Source organism: Trichoplax adhaerens, genomic scaffold, assembly GCF_000150275.1.
Source record: "Trichoplax adhaerens TRIADscaffold_6 genomic scaffold, whole genome shotgun sequence".
Taxonomy (NCBI): domain Eukaryota; kingdom Metazoa; phylum Placozoa; class Uniplacotomia; order Trichoplacea; family Trichoplacidae; genus Trichoplax; species Trichoplax adhaerens.
Genome location: NW_002060948.1, coordinates 4,430,128 through 4,447,319, shown reverse-complemented (window position 1 = coordinate 4,447,319; position 17,192 = coordinate 4,430,128). Strand labels below are relative to the sequence as shown.

Below are 17,192 nucleotides of genomic sequence, written 5' to 3'. Positions count from 1 at the left end.
GAATCAATTGAATAAATGATAAAATGTATTGATATTAGCATTTAGATACATTCATAAAGTGGTCCTTTGATGAGTTTGACTTTACTAATGCGGTACCGTATAGTATCAATCAGCAGAACTACGTTGACCATTTGCAGCAGCTTTTCGCTTAATAAGGGGATGGGATGAAATAAGCAAAAAGTAAGTTTTCATGGTATACATCAAGAGCACAATTACCTTCATCATCTAACCATTTGAGGGTAAATTGATGATTTTGGTTAAACTTATAGGTTTTACGGATGACATCACATAATTCATCATACGACGATCGTGAATCCAGATCCAATGATAAAATATCTCTGAAGATACGAACATAAACGATTAAAACGTGAAGAGTTTATTAGTAGTACAATTAATATTTGCTAATACCATCCACTACGAGTAAATAAAATAAAAAACAGAAAACAATACGTAGTATTTAAGAAATCATCAACCTATCAATTACTAATCGATTGATCTTTGAAGCCATATCGTAACAAAATTAACAACAATAACACTACGATCGTTTACTGTACGAAATTCGGTCTTAACTACTGCCTATCGATCGTTTATTAGTCTTAAATCTTGGCTAACAAGAGTTATAATAAAGATCGTATGCAATGTACTAGATTCCGGTCACGGTTATTTTTTCTTTTTTTAACCTCAATATCTTTCGCTATACTTATGGTCATGCCAAAATTAAGATATGATAATTGTCTATTCCAACTCAAATCAAACTTGATAGCAATTAAAATGTAGTTAGTGATAGTATATGACGCATTATTTTGAAATAATTACCCATTGCAAATCGCTTTAGCTTGAATACGATACTCTAATGGATCCATCTTAGTCGTAAAGCTGGTAATTATATCAATAATAAGATTACTTCTTAACTGGCTGTACTAGATCAAGATCAATTTTAACTTGTTGGCAAACAGAATCGTTGCTATGTAGAGGAAAGTGATGGACTATCACGAATCACTGACTGCTTCACCAGTGACTCATCACTTATTATTTACGTAATATCGGGGTCGATCGCTATCGTCAGCCTTTTTTACCGTGGTGCTATCTTGTCAAGTTATGATAATTTTATTAATTAACGACTCAATAACGGTTTCCAACTATACTGTATTAGTGTACCGAACTCGGTACGGTACTGTACTTCAGTAAAGCGATACAGTACACGAAGTACAGTATTTCGTACACAGTACAATACACAGTACTGTACTGTTCAGACTGATACTGTACTGTACTGTGCAAACTGATACTGTACTGTGCAGTGGCACTTTTAAGAAGTCGGATTAGTCCAGCGCTCATACAGTACAGCGTACATACTGTATTGTACAGTACTGTACACTGTACACTAGTCGTACAAGCTGGGGTGTTGCCTGTTTTGAACTGGGAATCTAGCGTATGGGAATAGCAAGACAATCAGCAGACTCGATGTTTTTTTTTCCTCTTTTTCTACCCTACTGGACTGTATGGCCTAATACTGGACATGATATGTACTGTACTATATTTTTGTTCCCATCTATACCAAAAATTAATATTTTCATTCTTATATTTGTACTGCATCACTTGCTGATATTGCAGGTATATACGCGTGTTTAAAACTGCAGTAAAAGTACATTTTTACAGTTTACGTGTTTCGTTGCAACAGTGTACAGTGGACACGTACAACCGTATACTGGCGTACAGTAACCGGTGATTAGAATGGCACAGCCCTTACTCACTTGAAACCAATACCGATGACTACAAATTTATAAATGCATAGGCAGAGCGGCTAATTTCCTAAATTAAATGAACTGCTTTCAGCCAATCTCCAAGGCTATCACTGCATGTCGTCCAAAAACTTATAAGCATCTAAGTAGTCCTACAATATATGCCTTTTAATAATTCATTCTTTTAATACACGCACCCAAACATGCATACAACATCGTTGATTAAGGCTAGAAAGAAGAAATCCTCGCTTGAAAGTTGAAAGTACCCATTTGGTGTCGTATTGCCAGTGAGGTTATTATTTCAGCAATCCTTCATCGACCTCACATATTCCATAATCACATGATATTCAAAGGTGATTTTTACTGCACGCATAGTCTAGCATAAAAGTCAAACTTTTTCTGGTCTTTCAGAGATTTGAATAGCGATATACAGTATACGAGTATACTATAGGTACACTATACTATACACTACTGTAGCATCGTCATACTGCGTGTAAAACTAAATGTCACCCTTTTTTTTCTCTCTTTTTATGCTTTTAAATGGATTAAGAGAACAAGGGGACGACAATTCGTTTTGCACATTAACCCTAAAACACGCTAAATGTTTATGTCCAGGATTAATGAATAAACCGAGCATGATAAGAAATTTTTCTGAACGTAAAACAGCAGCGTAATGATTTTAGTTCAGTATAATAGTTATGTGTTAGAGAATACAGTAGTTCGAGTATCTAGCGAAGAACTGTACGTCTTAACAAAGTAAGGTTAAGAAGCCATTCACTACAGATAGTATTTTAATACAATTAAGATAGTCAATAGGTTATTATCAATATCTAAGAAAGTTTAGCTTATTAGTACTAGCTTATAACCTGTTCACTTGATACAGTCCTCATCGCCCTGCTCAATATACATATTTTACAGCATTATAGCATTATTCTCGAGATTAGAGTTAACCGTATAGGATCGATGCGGTAAGTTATCTGTGCCACCAATATTGCAATGGTCATTACAACATGCTAGTTCTGACGGTATTTCATATCCAGATATAATACTTCAATAATTTATTTATGTTGAATATCAACTGCGCATTAGTCTATTCATGTGCTGGCAGCAATAGAAATAACGTAACATTATAACGTATTAATAGAGTACCATGAAATTTAACTGGTTTACAATGATAAACAGTACACGAAACGAGGTAACAAGAGAAACAGCACAATGTCAAAGGCCACAAATGGCCAGGTGTTCATTTTTATAGTCTAACGAGCACAAGGAGTAGCAGTTATGTGGTAGCAAAGCCATATAAGGCAGGATATTGTTCGATGTACTACAGTCAGTACGGATGGAAAAGAACTGAACTTCAATTATTGCTCACTTATAATGTAGTTCATCTTTGACGGGAATATATAATTAGAGAACATTTGAGAACTTCTCTCTAAAAAATAATAATAAGTAATATCAGTCACTGTAGCCTATTTGTATTTCTTATTTTGCTAATACTATACTTCTCAGCAAGCAAGGTCGATCGCCTTTTACGCAATTCTGTCATAAAAGCTATTATCATTACTAGATTAGTAGGGTAAGCGACTAAGGGCTACCCAATCTATTTTATCGATATGCCAGATTAACTGCAAAAGAATTAAATTTAGGGACATTACTTGTTAACATACTGTATTCCTGAAATTGTAATTTTTCAAAAGGATTATCTCTGTCTGCGATGATATTATCCACAGTAGTTGCATTCTACTACTTTACTTTTCCTCTCATCATCGGCATCTTTGAAGTGATTATCTAGGCAGAACAATTCAAACTATCATTTTGATGCATATTTACATTCTAAATAGTCATATACTACTTTTTTATTAAATTAGAGATAACGCAATTTGAAGAAAAATTAAATTTCGAAAGAAATCTTTCATGTTCTAGGAATATTCTAGAATAGAATGTATAACACAAGCAGTTTTATTCATGCTCTCGCATGATTGGAATTCTTAAATCAGCTACTATTAAAAGAAGCCATATTTTGACTTCGTATACGAACTATAACTGATGGAACAGTGGAGAGTGCGATCCTGTTTTTTTTATTATTGAAGCCAACAAATGCTCAATATGATAGATTTTAAGCTATTAATTGGGAAATTAAAGACTTGTATTCTATCGCAGTAACCTAGGTATCCAATCTAATTTACTATTCTGATTCTACCATACACTATATAGATTGCATTAAAATTGCTATGCTTTCATAAGCTGAAAATAAGGATTCCAATAAAAAAAATAGTAAAATAACTAGAGTTAAATAATTTATTAGTCAATGAATATCAATTATACCACTTGATTACAATCTAATTCATTTTATTTTTGTTTGGTTCCTCCTGTTCTATTAATGCTACGGATATTTTTAATCGATATATAAAGATGAACAATAGTATAATTGATGATAGCTATTCATGATGTCAACAATGTTGGTGATCATGATTAGACACATGGTCAATTATAACCATATAACTAACTCATCGAAAAACGACTACTGTCATTTTTTTTATTAAATCTGCATTGGCCGCCTTTGTAGTTCAATTTATAGATCTATTCAAATTAGGTATTGTCAGTTGAACCACGTAAAAGAGTTGTTTCTACCTTTTATTTCAACTTGAATGTAAGACGTCATTCAATCATCACTTCCTACTATCAAGGAATTAATAAAATTGACATCAGTGTCTCGAAAGTACTAATATTGTTCACCTTTTGTCTTATATTTAGAAGGTTATCATCATCGCTTGATTTTCATTTATATTTGTTATTCAATTGCTATCATATTTAACCAATTTCTACTGCAGACTCAACTGAACGGATATATCATGCTTAGTGCTAATCATTTTGGTTAGCCTTTATAAGTGTCGAACATCAAATTCTTTAACAAGATTCTGTTCCAAAATACTACATCAGTTGTGAATAGATACTACAAATTTATCGTATTTTAAATCAGTAATGGCGACAGCGTCGGTCATTTGTGGCAGTAAAGCGTCTAATCATGGTAATTTAATCGAGGATGACGATCAATCAAAAGTCGAAATACGAGGTAAAGGTAAAAATTAGTTTCTATCTGTTATTATATCCAAATCGTACAATTTTAATTCTACTTTGAGTGAGATCAAAGGAGATCAGTTTACTTTTTAGGTTGAGTTAAAATGTTTATGGGCTTGTTCTTATAAAAATATTTCTTTGTACTTAATCTAAATTCATAATTTGGCTTTTAAAGTTCTCAAGAAATCTCTAAATACGAGTAAAGTTGTCAAATAACATTTTGTTAGATAGTAAAGAAATTAAAAATGTTATTTTATGTTAATAACTAACGTTATTAAGGTATTGATCTAACTTTGTGTGCGATTAGTAGTCAATTAATTATACAAAAATAAGAAAAAAAGTTTCTTTTCCTTCCTATTATTAGCTATCTGTCGATGGATTTCACTACTGCAAATACAGCATCATACGTAAATGTACAGTAATTTACAGTTGAAATAGTAATATCTATTTCTTAAATATCTTGTATTTTGCATTCCTTAAGTTAATTATCAGTGTTTCTATAAATTTTAAAGTACGGTACTTTATTGAAGTAGTTTATTAATGAGATATTCATACTTTTGCCTTTAATGATTATTTTCTCGTTACTCATCCTCTTATTACCTCTTAAACTACCCTTTTCTAACCGCATTGCGAGATATTTTTATCGATTAATATTTATTGAAATATAGGATTATCGGATATGGGATTACGTTACATTAATTACATACGCGTACATACTAACAGGAACCTTAAAGTTCTATCATCTCTCCCGATGGATCAGCTATCAGGATTATCGGCTAAATGACTTTACAGCCTTCAAGTTTAGTTAATTTTTGATGATGTAGTTAGTTTGGTTATTATTTATGACTCGTACCTGGTTACTGTTGCACCTCTTACCATTTTTAAATTGGTCATTCTGATCTATGATTAGTGAGAAAGATACTACTGCATTGCTATGCATTTAAAATTACAGATACTGTTCATATCTATCATAACATTTACTGTATACTGTAGTTGCAACAGTGGCATTAAAAAATCTTCAGAATTGTAATGTAGTAATTAGCATCATTTATAGATCAATAGTAAGAATACATGAAGTAGTTAAATTAGCTGCATGTTTTTATTTTTTTATAGCTTAATAAAGTTATTTTAAACAAACTATATTAGAATTTAACTTTAAAGAAGTTGACTATTATAATTAGATCAACTCATCCAACTCGTATATTTTCCATGATCTTACTAAAATGATATCGCTGATTGTTGATGGTAGCTTGATTTATTAGAATTTCTGAACCACTATGTAACAGCATTAATCTTTAACAAAATCTAACGCTACCTTTATCAAAATAGCTTTTGAACAGTAGTTGATGCAGATTTCAAAGTAATGCTACTTCACAACTACACTATTAATTAAAATACTTTTTCTCGAAGGAATTTAGACAATTAAATAATCTATTCATATTTAATAACAGTACAATTTTATAGAGTGCCATATTGTTCAGATTTACATCAAGCATATTAAGTATGCATACCATTTTCTCATCTAATGGTATTTACTGAACTGATTAGAAGAATGTAATAGCCCATTGCAATCTTGATCTAACAAAATGCGCTATTGTGATTAAAAGTGAGAGTAACAACTTTATCATCAAGTATTTTAATGTAAGTCATTGGGTTTAATTAGAAACTGACACCCATTTATTGCCTATCAGTTATAGGATAAAATCAAATGCATCAGTATACTAAATATGACAACGTCAGTCAAAATTGATCAACTTAGAAATTTACTGCCTGTCACTTCTTAAGACTAATTTTGGAGAGATGAGAAAAATTAGCTAAGTTTCATAAATAAGCAGAAAGGTGTACTTTATTTCATTTACCGCTAAACAGAAGATGCCATTTCCTGATTATTTTTAATTTTATTGCTTCTATGATGCTAATGACAAGAAATTGAAGATATGTCATTTATATTTAGTTATTCTATCTTACCGATAGTTTATAAAATATGGTTTGAAGCGGCTTGCGATAATGATATTGCAACATTGAAAGAATGTCTAGCTGATGGTGTAGACATGGAAGCATTGGTTTGCGATAAAGTGCCCAATTTTCGTTACAAGATGTGGAAAAATAGCGATAATCCTGCTTTGATCTTAGCTGCAGGTTGTGGGTGTCAAGAAGCTTGCGAGTTTCTATTACAGATGGTAAAAAATATTACTGTTAGAACATCATGATTTTAATTTTTTTATTTAAGTTAATGAAATAGTTGCATTTATTGTGCCAAACATGATTTATGTATACAAATACCTCTCCTGATGCTAGCTTACATCGATTATCCGTGAATTATACGCAATAACTGGAAACATTCTAGGATTGAGATATTGCAATGCCATAAATGCCGTAAATCAAAAATTTTAATTTTAGTTTGTAAGAGATCTAATCAATCAGTATCTAACAATTTAAGTAAGTATGTACATCGGTGGCATATTACAGTACTTTGTAAACTGGCAGATTCATCTTTTCTCATAATATTAAAGTATGTACCTTGTTAATTACTTAATTCGACGAAATACTCATAAGTGTACGATTGTTTGTAATTCATTTATGCCATCATAAGAATGGATTTAAACTTAATAGTGTACTTTATAGCCATACAAGGCTTCTTTTACAGATATTGTTCATTAGTATTCCCCTGTAAAAGATTAGCAGCATTTGCTGATAAGGTTTTATTCGGTATACAGTATACCAAAATTATTACACTTAGGTATATCTGGCTTTTTAATAAATGTCGTAAACATCGATGTGACTAGAAGGGTTATTTATAGTATTACTTTGATATTGCTGGTGCATGATATAATTAAAAATTTAATTTCCTATTGCGTTATCCTTCTGTATCCACAGTGTTGTTACTATGGTATGCCAGTACATCTCGCTAGTATCTTATAGGGATACGAGTAATATACAAATCCTGCACCAAACTTACGATAATACTTACTGAATGTAGTATCTTGTAAACACTGCTACTGATATTACTGTACAAATATTTTACACGTTTTCTTTACCTGCTCAAGCATAATAGGGAACGTATTTTGATTCCTTCTATGATAATAATTACAGGGTGCAGACATAAATGCTGTCAGCAAGGACGGTTTAGGAGTACTACACACCACAATATTATTGGGCCAATTGGAAATGGCACGTTATTTTATAGCGAAAGAAGCTGATATTGACTTGTGTAGTCCTGATGGTCAGACACCTTTGAGCCTTGCTATTATGCTAGGACACGACGATTTAGCTGAAGAACTGATTGAAAATAACGCTAATTGTCAAATTCGAAACAGAGAAGGTTATAGTGCTTATGACATTGCTATAATGTTGGATAATCAAAAAGTCGTGGATTCACTTATTGCTCATGATATGGTAGATTGCAATGATGATTCAACTGAGCCAACTACATCAAGTAAGTAAATAAATATTTCAATGGAATGAACTCTTCACACATTATTGGATTTAATATGCACTTTAAGATTAATTTTAGTCGATGTAATTATCAGATTAAGCATAGAATTGTGATAGCTAGTTTAGGGTTATCTAAAGCGATAAATTAGTCCTTTGGATTTGTAATTGCTATCTCTATGTAAAGGGAATCAATTCTACTTTGCCTACAGCTAATTATCTTATATACTTAGCCTATAGGAAATGGTTCAATGCAGCTTGCGAGAATGATCTGAAAGTGCTCCAAAAGTGTTTAGACAATGGCGTCGACATCGAATCAACTCCAATTGACAAAGTTAGTAGTTATTTTAGCCACGATGATTGGAAAATTGATAAATTGGAATTACCACTATATCCAGCTTTAACAATAGCCGCCATGTGTAATCATTTTGAGACCGTTCAATATCTTCTTGATCAAGTGAGTTATTAATATTTTAAAATACTGATCATCATACCTATATAATTATTAACGAATATAATAATCACATTGTCGTCATGACTAGCCACTTCATTTATAATATAAATACTGTAGCATATTTTTCAGTAAGTCATCCTTTAATATCTCATCAAATGTGTGTTATAGAAATAAGCTAACGCAATATTTGCGGTTTAACTTTACTTTAATTTTGTTGCGTTATAGGGTGCCAACATCAATGCTGTAGGTAAAAGGATTACTACGGCTCTACACTTAACGTTATTATCAGATGAACAAGAAATGGCTAGATTTTTGATTTTAAAAGGCGCCGATGTTAACTTATGCGATCGTAATGGTATAACGCCACTATTTATGGCAACGTCAAGTAGTAATTTTGATATGGTCTATCTATTGGTTTTGGCCGGTAGCAATTTAAAAGCGAAAAATGGAAGTAAATGGTCTATTGCGGCTGATCAAGCAAAGTCACTTGGTCATTTCGGTATTCATCTATTTTTAGTAGAAGATGCACCGAAAATTGTTAAGCAATTGCAAAGATATCAAGATGAATGTAAACGACCTGATAAAAATACATACGAAATCAAGAAGAAACGTACGTATATAAAATATATGGTACTAATTTTATAGCTATTGCAAGCCAGGGTACCGATATACAATTAAGGCTTCACAACTAACCGTGTAAATTTGAGATACCGAAGTAACCTTATACAGTATTAAATAGATTTCTTAAGAGATAATTTAGTTGCAGTTTAAGAGTTATAGCGGTTTGCTTCCGTTTATAAGAAGTTGACAGATGATCAAAGATATGAGGAATAATTATATTGCCTTACATTAAATTTACTATTGATGCTAAGATTTCTTGCAGCCGGTGATAATGCTTTAATTGCTTTTGCTATATCATGTCTAAGAATACAATATATATATACGTTTTTACTCAAGATGTCATATCACTTCTGTTGCAGGCTCTCAGAGGATATTATTTTCCTTTTCTATGCATGATCATATGAAAATACTGAAAGTTATTCGATTTTTAGAAGCTCGTGGTTATGAAATCCGAGAAAATATTTTTACCTCTACGATATTAGATAGTATGCAAATATTATGTTATTTATGATATAAGCATATCGGAAGTGTCATCATTACTCGTATTTATGCAATTTTTTTGGTAATCTACAATATTGATAAGCGAATTTTATGCTGTGTAATGATTATGCAATGTACAGTAGTTAGTGATAATTATTGAGATGATCAATGTAAAGTGAATAAGATTACCATTTAATACTGGTAATTTTAATCGACCCTTTGACTTAAATATTGTCATAAATACTCTACCAACGAAATGCAGTTCTACTGTTATTTGTCGTTCGTTCCATTAATAGTATTTATCACAGATTGGTAGTATTCCTACTTGCGTTCTTAATATTTATTAGTAAAGTTTTAGATTAATTTAGCTCAGCATGCTATACTTTCATTTCATAGCCTAGGTCTTTGAATTGATGCGGTAATATTTACAAACGACCACAGTCTTGATAGATCGCTTATTTATTCTCAACAGCAATGACTAACGCAAAGCTTTTCTTCTTATTTCAGTGGTCAACTCAATTCAAAATTGCGGTGTTATTTGTATGGTAATGCCGAGTCGAGTTGAAGAAGTGTCTAAATTTCGTTTAAGAGTAGAATATGCACGTTTATGCAATCGACCTCTGTTGGTGACTTATTTTCAAAGCCCAGATTGCCTAGAGTATGGATTGAAGTTGATTATTAAAGAAGAGTGTATTATTAAGTTAATACCGGATGGAAATGATACAATAACGGTTAATAGTCCTATCTGCAGTCAAATTCGATCATTAACACGACTAAACATTAACGATTGTACACAGATTAACAAAGAAATGTTCACTAGCTACGATATCATCGGTCAGTATAACATAACATCTAAAATCAGAAAATGTGCCCTGCCAGTTGACGATAGCTGTGATATCGATAGCTTTGTGGTAAATCATAATCATGACGATAAGAATATTCAAAACGATATTGAGCAGCGTAGGCATCAATTAATTGTTAGTAAACCTAATAGCGTTGAAATTGTAATTTCACCACCAAATGCTGAACTAGAAAAAGCACATAATATCGAGAGAGAAATGCTATTAATGTCGAAGTATTACGATAGTTTAAGTCGATCTGATTCGCTGCCGGCTAAATTGTCGGATGGAAATTACAAGCAGCAAAAAACAACGAATATCCAAAATAATCATAGTTCTGTTACAAAGAGTAATTTTAAAAACGAAACCATCATCGAATCATCTTGCGTTAAATCACATTATGATCTAGATAATGATGTTCAACAAGCAAATATCGAGAATGGTAAAACAAAAAATCCAGATAGTGAATTTAATTCCACGACTAATCAAACTGAATGTGAGGAAACGTCAATCAAAGATTTGGATGAATGTCGCAGTAGTCTTGATAAAGTTTGCGATGATAATAATATCCAACAAGATCAAGAACCGTCTCATCACCAAAAACGTCGTCATCATCATCATACGAGTAAACATGAATCTAGTCGACATCGAAGTAATTCTATTAAAGAAAAGAGAAAAAGGATGCGATCAAAAGTAATGAAAACCAGCCAATCGAATGATGATGATAGTATGTATGAGGGATTAGATGACACTAGCGGTAAAGAAACGAATTTTGATAGTCATGATAATTCTTCAGATTTTGCAACATCCCCGCCAAGTTCATTTGATATGTTCAGCGATCGAGAGAGTATATCCCGTTCGCCAAGAGATTCACTTTACTCTCTTAATTCATTCCTGAATGGATATTATAGCGAAAAGGATGATGATAAATTAACTTTAACTGCAACTACAGTTAAAACTGTAACCAAAGTTAGCAACGGGACGATGATAACTTTAAATAAGTACCAGGATGATAATGTTGATGATAGACAGATAGAAGTCGATAAAGCTCCAAATGACTTACCATTAGAGCCAGATGCTCAAGATAACCATCATAGTGAGCAAGATATTTCCAAAATCGATATTGCCGTCAATAACAGCATCGTCACAATATCGAAGAATCCTGTTTCTTTTACCCTAGGTTGCGATTCTGATGTCGAGTCACCGAGCGGAAATCATTTATCGGATGATCAATGCAGCCCAACAGTAAATGATTCACTAAATCATCAATCTACTATCCCACTAATCTGTATAGACGAAATTAGTGCATGTTCACCTTCGTCTACGCTTAATGAGACAATTTATAAGCGGCATTCAGGGCTGAAAAATAAAGTATTCAATGATGAATCAGGTTAGGCAAATAAAGTAAAAAAAAAACAGTTGTACTTGTTATATAATGACAAGATTTTGTTTTTAAAACTTGATGCTGCATACCAAATTTCTTGAAACATATTTAATAATCCAATCAGCACTTTACTAAAATAGTTTATCCGTTTTTAGAGATTATCAAATGTACTTTTAGATTTTTATTAATTTTGTAAAGAACCAAAACTGTTAGTACCGCTAAATGCTATTCCTCGACTATTAGGATTTATTTTTATCAATCAATCACTGTATATTAAATTAAGAACAATGATACAGTCTGCAGTTCCAGCAACGAAAATATTAAATTAATGACTATGTATGGCCTAGTAGGCATGCAAAGCGCAAGAGGATTAACTTTAATAATTTAAGAGTCTAGTCTGTCTAGAATAGCTCGAGCACATAAAAAGCATCAACTCTGTATTTCTATTAATATAGACATAGTTGAAGATGTGTGATATTATTTATTTACTTTAGGTTTGAATTTTCTGCAATGGTCCTGTGATGACGTCGTCAATTGGTTGCAGGAAATCACTTTAGCTCAATACGATGAGAAGTTTCGCGCTGCTGATATTGATGGGATTGCTTTATTCGAGTTATGGAAATCTTCTGTGGCTTACAGCCCCATCGAATTTCACCAAGTGCTAAAAGATAGTGGTGTATTGTCTCCTGGGCATCGATTAAAGTTGAAACATCACCTACATAAGCTAAAAGACTCGTTTGATGGCTCACTTTAGCGATTTTATATCAATTATAGTTGTAAATGCTAGCGGCACTTTGTGTTTTGAAGAAAGTCAATTTTAAATTATCGCGATTTTTGCTACTCCTGTATTACTATCATATTGATATTCGATCTCATGAGCCTAAAAGATTGTTATATCTAGTGAATGATAACTACTGTTATATAATCCTTGAAAAATCATTTGAACCAGGCTAGGTTAATTCTAATTTATAAAAATTCATGAATATCATATTTGAGCTTTGAAACCTACTGTACTATTCTTGTAATCCTATATTTAAATGAAATGAATTAATAAAAAACAATGATAGCCTTAAAACCTCAACAGAATCTCATCGTATACTATAACGACAGTGGCACGGGAATGGGGCTACCGTCAACATTGGTGCACATTGCAAGTCACTGCTGTATAATGCACAAACAGCTTTCACAATTATAAGATCGACTGTTTTATCAATTTTTTTTCTTTATATCTGCATTATGCCTATCTGTCTAATCTAGCTTCTATGTGACTTTAGAGATCGTTGACATATTGGATAATTAAGAATGAAAGTGAATTCTTCCCCAATTTTCTGGCAGAGTTAAGTATTATATCATTATTATTGGTCAAGTAGCACTAGAGCTTTTAGTTGGGTTACTCCCCAATTTTTCAGCGCAATGTTCAGCTGCACATCCATCGTGCCAAATTATAATAATGAATTATAATAGCATTGTCAGCGGCTAGCCGATACATTGAATCTATCATCAGCAATGTATATTGGTAAGTGTCCTAATATTAAGGATTTTATGAAGTGTATAACATGCTAAGTACATTACTGCAGTCTTCAAAAAGGCTATCATTGGAATGAAGTCGTTGAGTCAAGTATTATTTTATTATTGATCCAGTAGCCGTAGAGCTTTTAGTTGGGTTACATAAAAGCAGTGCTTTGCTGCATGTTAATCGTTGCAAATGATAGTAATAGTACAGTACAGTATAGTCAGCGGCTAGCCGATGGTGCTTGCAGAGAAGATTCTTGCAGCCTTAAAATGGCAATCGTTGGAATTAGGTCTTGGCATTCATTCTGGTGCCACTAGTTTTATTTATTAAAGGCAAGTTGAATACAGACTTTCAGCGATGATATATTGACAGTTGATATAACAAGAATTCATAATATTATTAACCTTTTAATTGTACAGTACAGTATCGTCACTACTGGTACAGCGGTACAATTCAGCACGTGCTAAGTACCTCTCTGTGCATACGCACCTCTATGGTTACACAACTCACGTTGACCTTGCAACATACAGTACAGTACTCTGTACACTGTACACTGTACACGGAGCGTCTGGTACTGTACTGGTTTTTTAGAGGCCCTGATACAGTGTACAGTACAGTACAGTACTGTACACTGTACAGTAGTCTCGTCCGTATTGTACTGTACAGTATTGTGCTGTGTAGAGTACTGTACTGTACAGCAAAGACCTCTGATATGGTACTGTACTGTCGTTGCAGTGACCGGCGTAACGGCCTTGCTCATCAACCAGTAAAAATGATACCAGTGAACAATACAGCAATACTGAATCTTTACAGGACCGTACTGACACTGTAATCCAAAACTCCAACGACGATCATCGTGCGTTTGCCTACAGGAAAAATGGCTGCTGGTCCGGTGACTGAAAGAAATCAAGGTTAGTAAAACCTTCCCTGCAAAGAATAATCATGTCTGGTGCCTATTACATTTTATATTTAGACGTACTGTAGATTGATCTAGCATATGCTTAAAGTAATGCGCCTCAAGGATACTGTCGTACTTTGTATTGAATAGATGCAACCATTTACGTCGGTAATCTGGATGAAAAAGTATCCGAAACGCTTTTATGGGAATTGTTCTTGCAAGCAGGCCCAGTCGGTAGGTTCCATTTATTGCAGTATCATCTTATCAATTCATCCTATAGCTTTCAATGCGTTAATGCAACTACCGCAATAGTTATATATTTACATAGACGTGCAGTGAATAAGTTCTAGGTAGATTTCAATCATAAATCACATTTATGCATGAGTAGACACCATACTTGATTAAAACTTCTCCATGGTGAAGCGTCAATAAATGAACTATTCAGGCAGCGATATAAATATCGTTGCTCTTTTCCTTTCAGCTATAAAGGAAGTTCTCTTTTTGTATTAGATCAAATGTATTGCTTTTTCAGACATATTATGCTGCTCTATTGCTAATTGGGGAGAACTTTAAATTGTCATAATTAGAATTAGTATTATGAGCATCAACGTTATATACGTTCTGCTAATCCATTCAGCTGTAGGATTGACGTAAGAGTATATCGATGTTTTATTACCGCTCACAATAAAGTACACATTACGGGATCAAAATAATTGAATTGATCCCTATTACTTTAAGCCTAGTAGTAAAGATCTTAAAACTTGATATTAGCCGGTGTAGCTGTGTAGTAGTAGTAGTAGTAGTAGTGAATGCTCAGTTGCTCATGCACTTTTCAACAGTGTAATTGTACTATATATTGGATCGTCCTTATTTCAAACTCAAAACACTAACTCAGTTCGATTAGTTAGTTGGTCATATTCAGCTGGTTTTTATTGGATGAAACTGTTCAGTTTACGTCTATAGTACTATAAGGTAGTATTAGAATAGAATGTATATGTAATAGATTATTATTGTACTGTAGTACTGTATTTGTTATCTTATATTCTCTATTCTCATTGCAACAACTTGACATTTATTCCCTTATTACACAGTCAATGTACATATGCCAAAAGACAGAATAACCCAGGCACATCAAGGCTATGGATTTATCGAGTTCTTAGGGGAAGACGATGCTGATTATGCTATTAAAATAATGAACATGATTAAGCTATATGGAAAGCCAATAAGAGTAAATAAAGTAAGTTCATACTATGTTGTGTGTGTTGGAGATGCAGTTCCTGAAGATTTGTGAGAATAGGGCTAATTAGCGTTATGAATGAAATAAGATCTTATTTTCTTTTTTCACAGGCTTCTGCGCATAATAAGAATTTAGATGTTGGTGCAAACGTTTTCATTGGTAATTTAGATCCAGAAGTAGACGAGAAACAGCTGTATGATACTTTCAGTGCATTTGGTGTAATTTTACAGACGCCGAAGGTAACGTATTTCATTAGTCAAGCTGATACTTTTTTTATTTTCATACGTAATGATGACAATTTTTTTCTAGATTATGAGAGATCCGGAAACTGGACAATCGAAAGGATTCGCTTTTATAAATTTTGCTAGCTTTGATGCCTCAGATGCTGCTATGGAAGCTATGAATGGCCAATTTTTGTGCAATCGTACGATAAATGTGTCATACGCATTTAAGAAAGATTCAAAGGGCGAACGCCATGGCTCGGCTGCAGGTATTTCAATCTGCTACGCAGCCACTAACACGTTGAAGATTGAATTATTGATATTTGCCAGTAAAGTTTTAAATTTATGATTTTGTTTGCAATAGAGCGTTTATTGGCTGCTCAAAATCCTCTGGTACAATCGGATAGACCTCACCAGCTTTTCGCTGATGCTCCTCCAACATTTACGGATAGTAGTAATACTGGTAGTGCTGCCCCGCAAGTTCCTCCCATAGTACCTCCAGTAGCTCCAGTGTTGCCAGTAATGGAACGAATTCCACCTAGTATGCCGCAAATGCCACCGCCGCCAATGGGTGGAATGCTTCCGCCACCACCGACCATGTTTCCGCCCCCTCCTCCACCCGGTTTTCCTGGTGGATTTCCCAACATGCGTCCTGGCTTACCTCCACCACCTCCAGGATTTGCTCCCCCTCCTCCACCAGGTGATTTCATATCTTTTAGTAGTTAATTGTATTGTTAACTAATAATTAACGTTTGCGATTTTTAGGTGAACTTGCTCCACCAGGGACTTTAAACTAGTTCAAAGACGGGTTACTTTAATTTTTTAATCCCGTCGCCAGTCTTTCATTTTACCAGTCAATTATTGTGTACACTATACCACTAGTATACAGGATTAACTTCCTAAATCTTTAACGGATTTGTAGCGCCTTACGAACTTGATCGATATAAATATTTGTATATAGTATGATTATGGCCTACAGATTTTCCTCCAGTCTCGTCCTTGCACTGTATTAAAATATGATCTGTAGAATTGCCGTGAAGGTGGCATCGGCTTCGAATAATATTTATGTATTTTGAGTCAATAAAAAATTGAAAATGCCTGTGATGTAATTGTTATTTATTTTAATGGCTTTATCGGTAATACTTGGAAGAATCAATTCAAGGTATACAAAATGCAATCATAATAGGATCGCGTAATATACAGGAGTAAGAACACAATTAAGAATGGTGCATAATTTGAAATATTTTAAGGAAGACTAAGAAACCTGCATAGGCAGAGATAGTGAAATCGAAGTTG

At 33.3% G+C, this 17,192-nt stretch overlaps 2 protein-coding genes across 2 annotated transcripts; both read left to right on the top strand.

Annotated features, from left to right (window-relative positions):
- Positions 1–7,907: 7,907 nt before the first annotated feature.
- TRIADDRAFT_26699 (uncharacterized protein) lies at positions 7,908–9,348 on the top strand (the record flags this gene model as incomplete). The annotated part of the gene is made up of 2 exons (XM_002113778.1): positions 7,908–8,253; positions 8,993–9,348. Coding segments are annotated over 2 exons (702 nt in total), but the record flags the coding sequence as incomplete, so codon positions are not given.
- A 5,069-nt stretch (positions 9,349–14,417) lies between these two features.
- On the top strand, positions 14,418–16,622 carry TRIADDRAFT_26280 (uncharacterized protein; the record flags this gene model as incomplete). Its single annotated transcript, XM_002113777.1, has 7 exons — positions 14,418–14,451; positions 14,589–14,672; positions 15,530–15,675; positions 15,786–15,914; positions 15,985–16,165; positions 16,261–16,347; positions 16,408–16,622. 7 exons carry the CDS (start codon positions 14,418–14,420, stop codon positions 16,620–16,622), a joined length of 876 nt encoding a protein of 291 aa, XP_002113813.1.
- Positions 16,623–17,192: the final 570 nt, after the last annotated feature.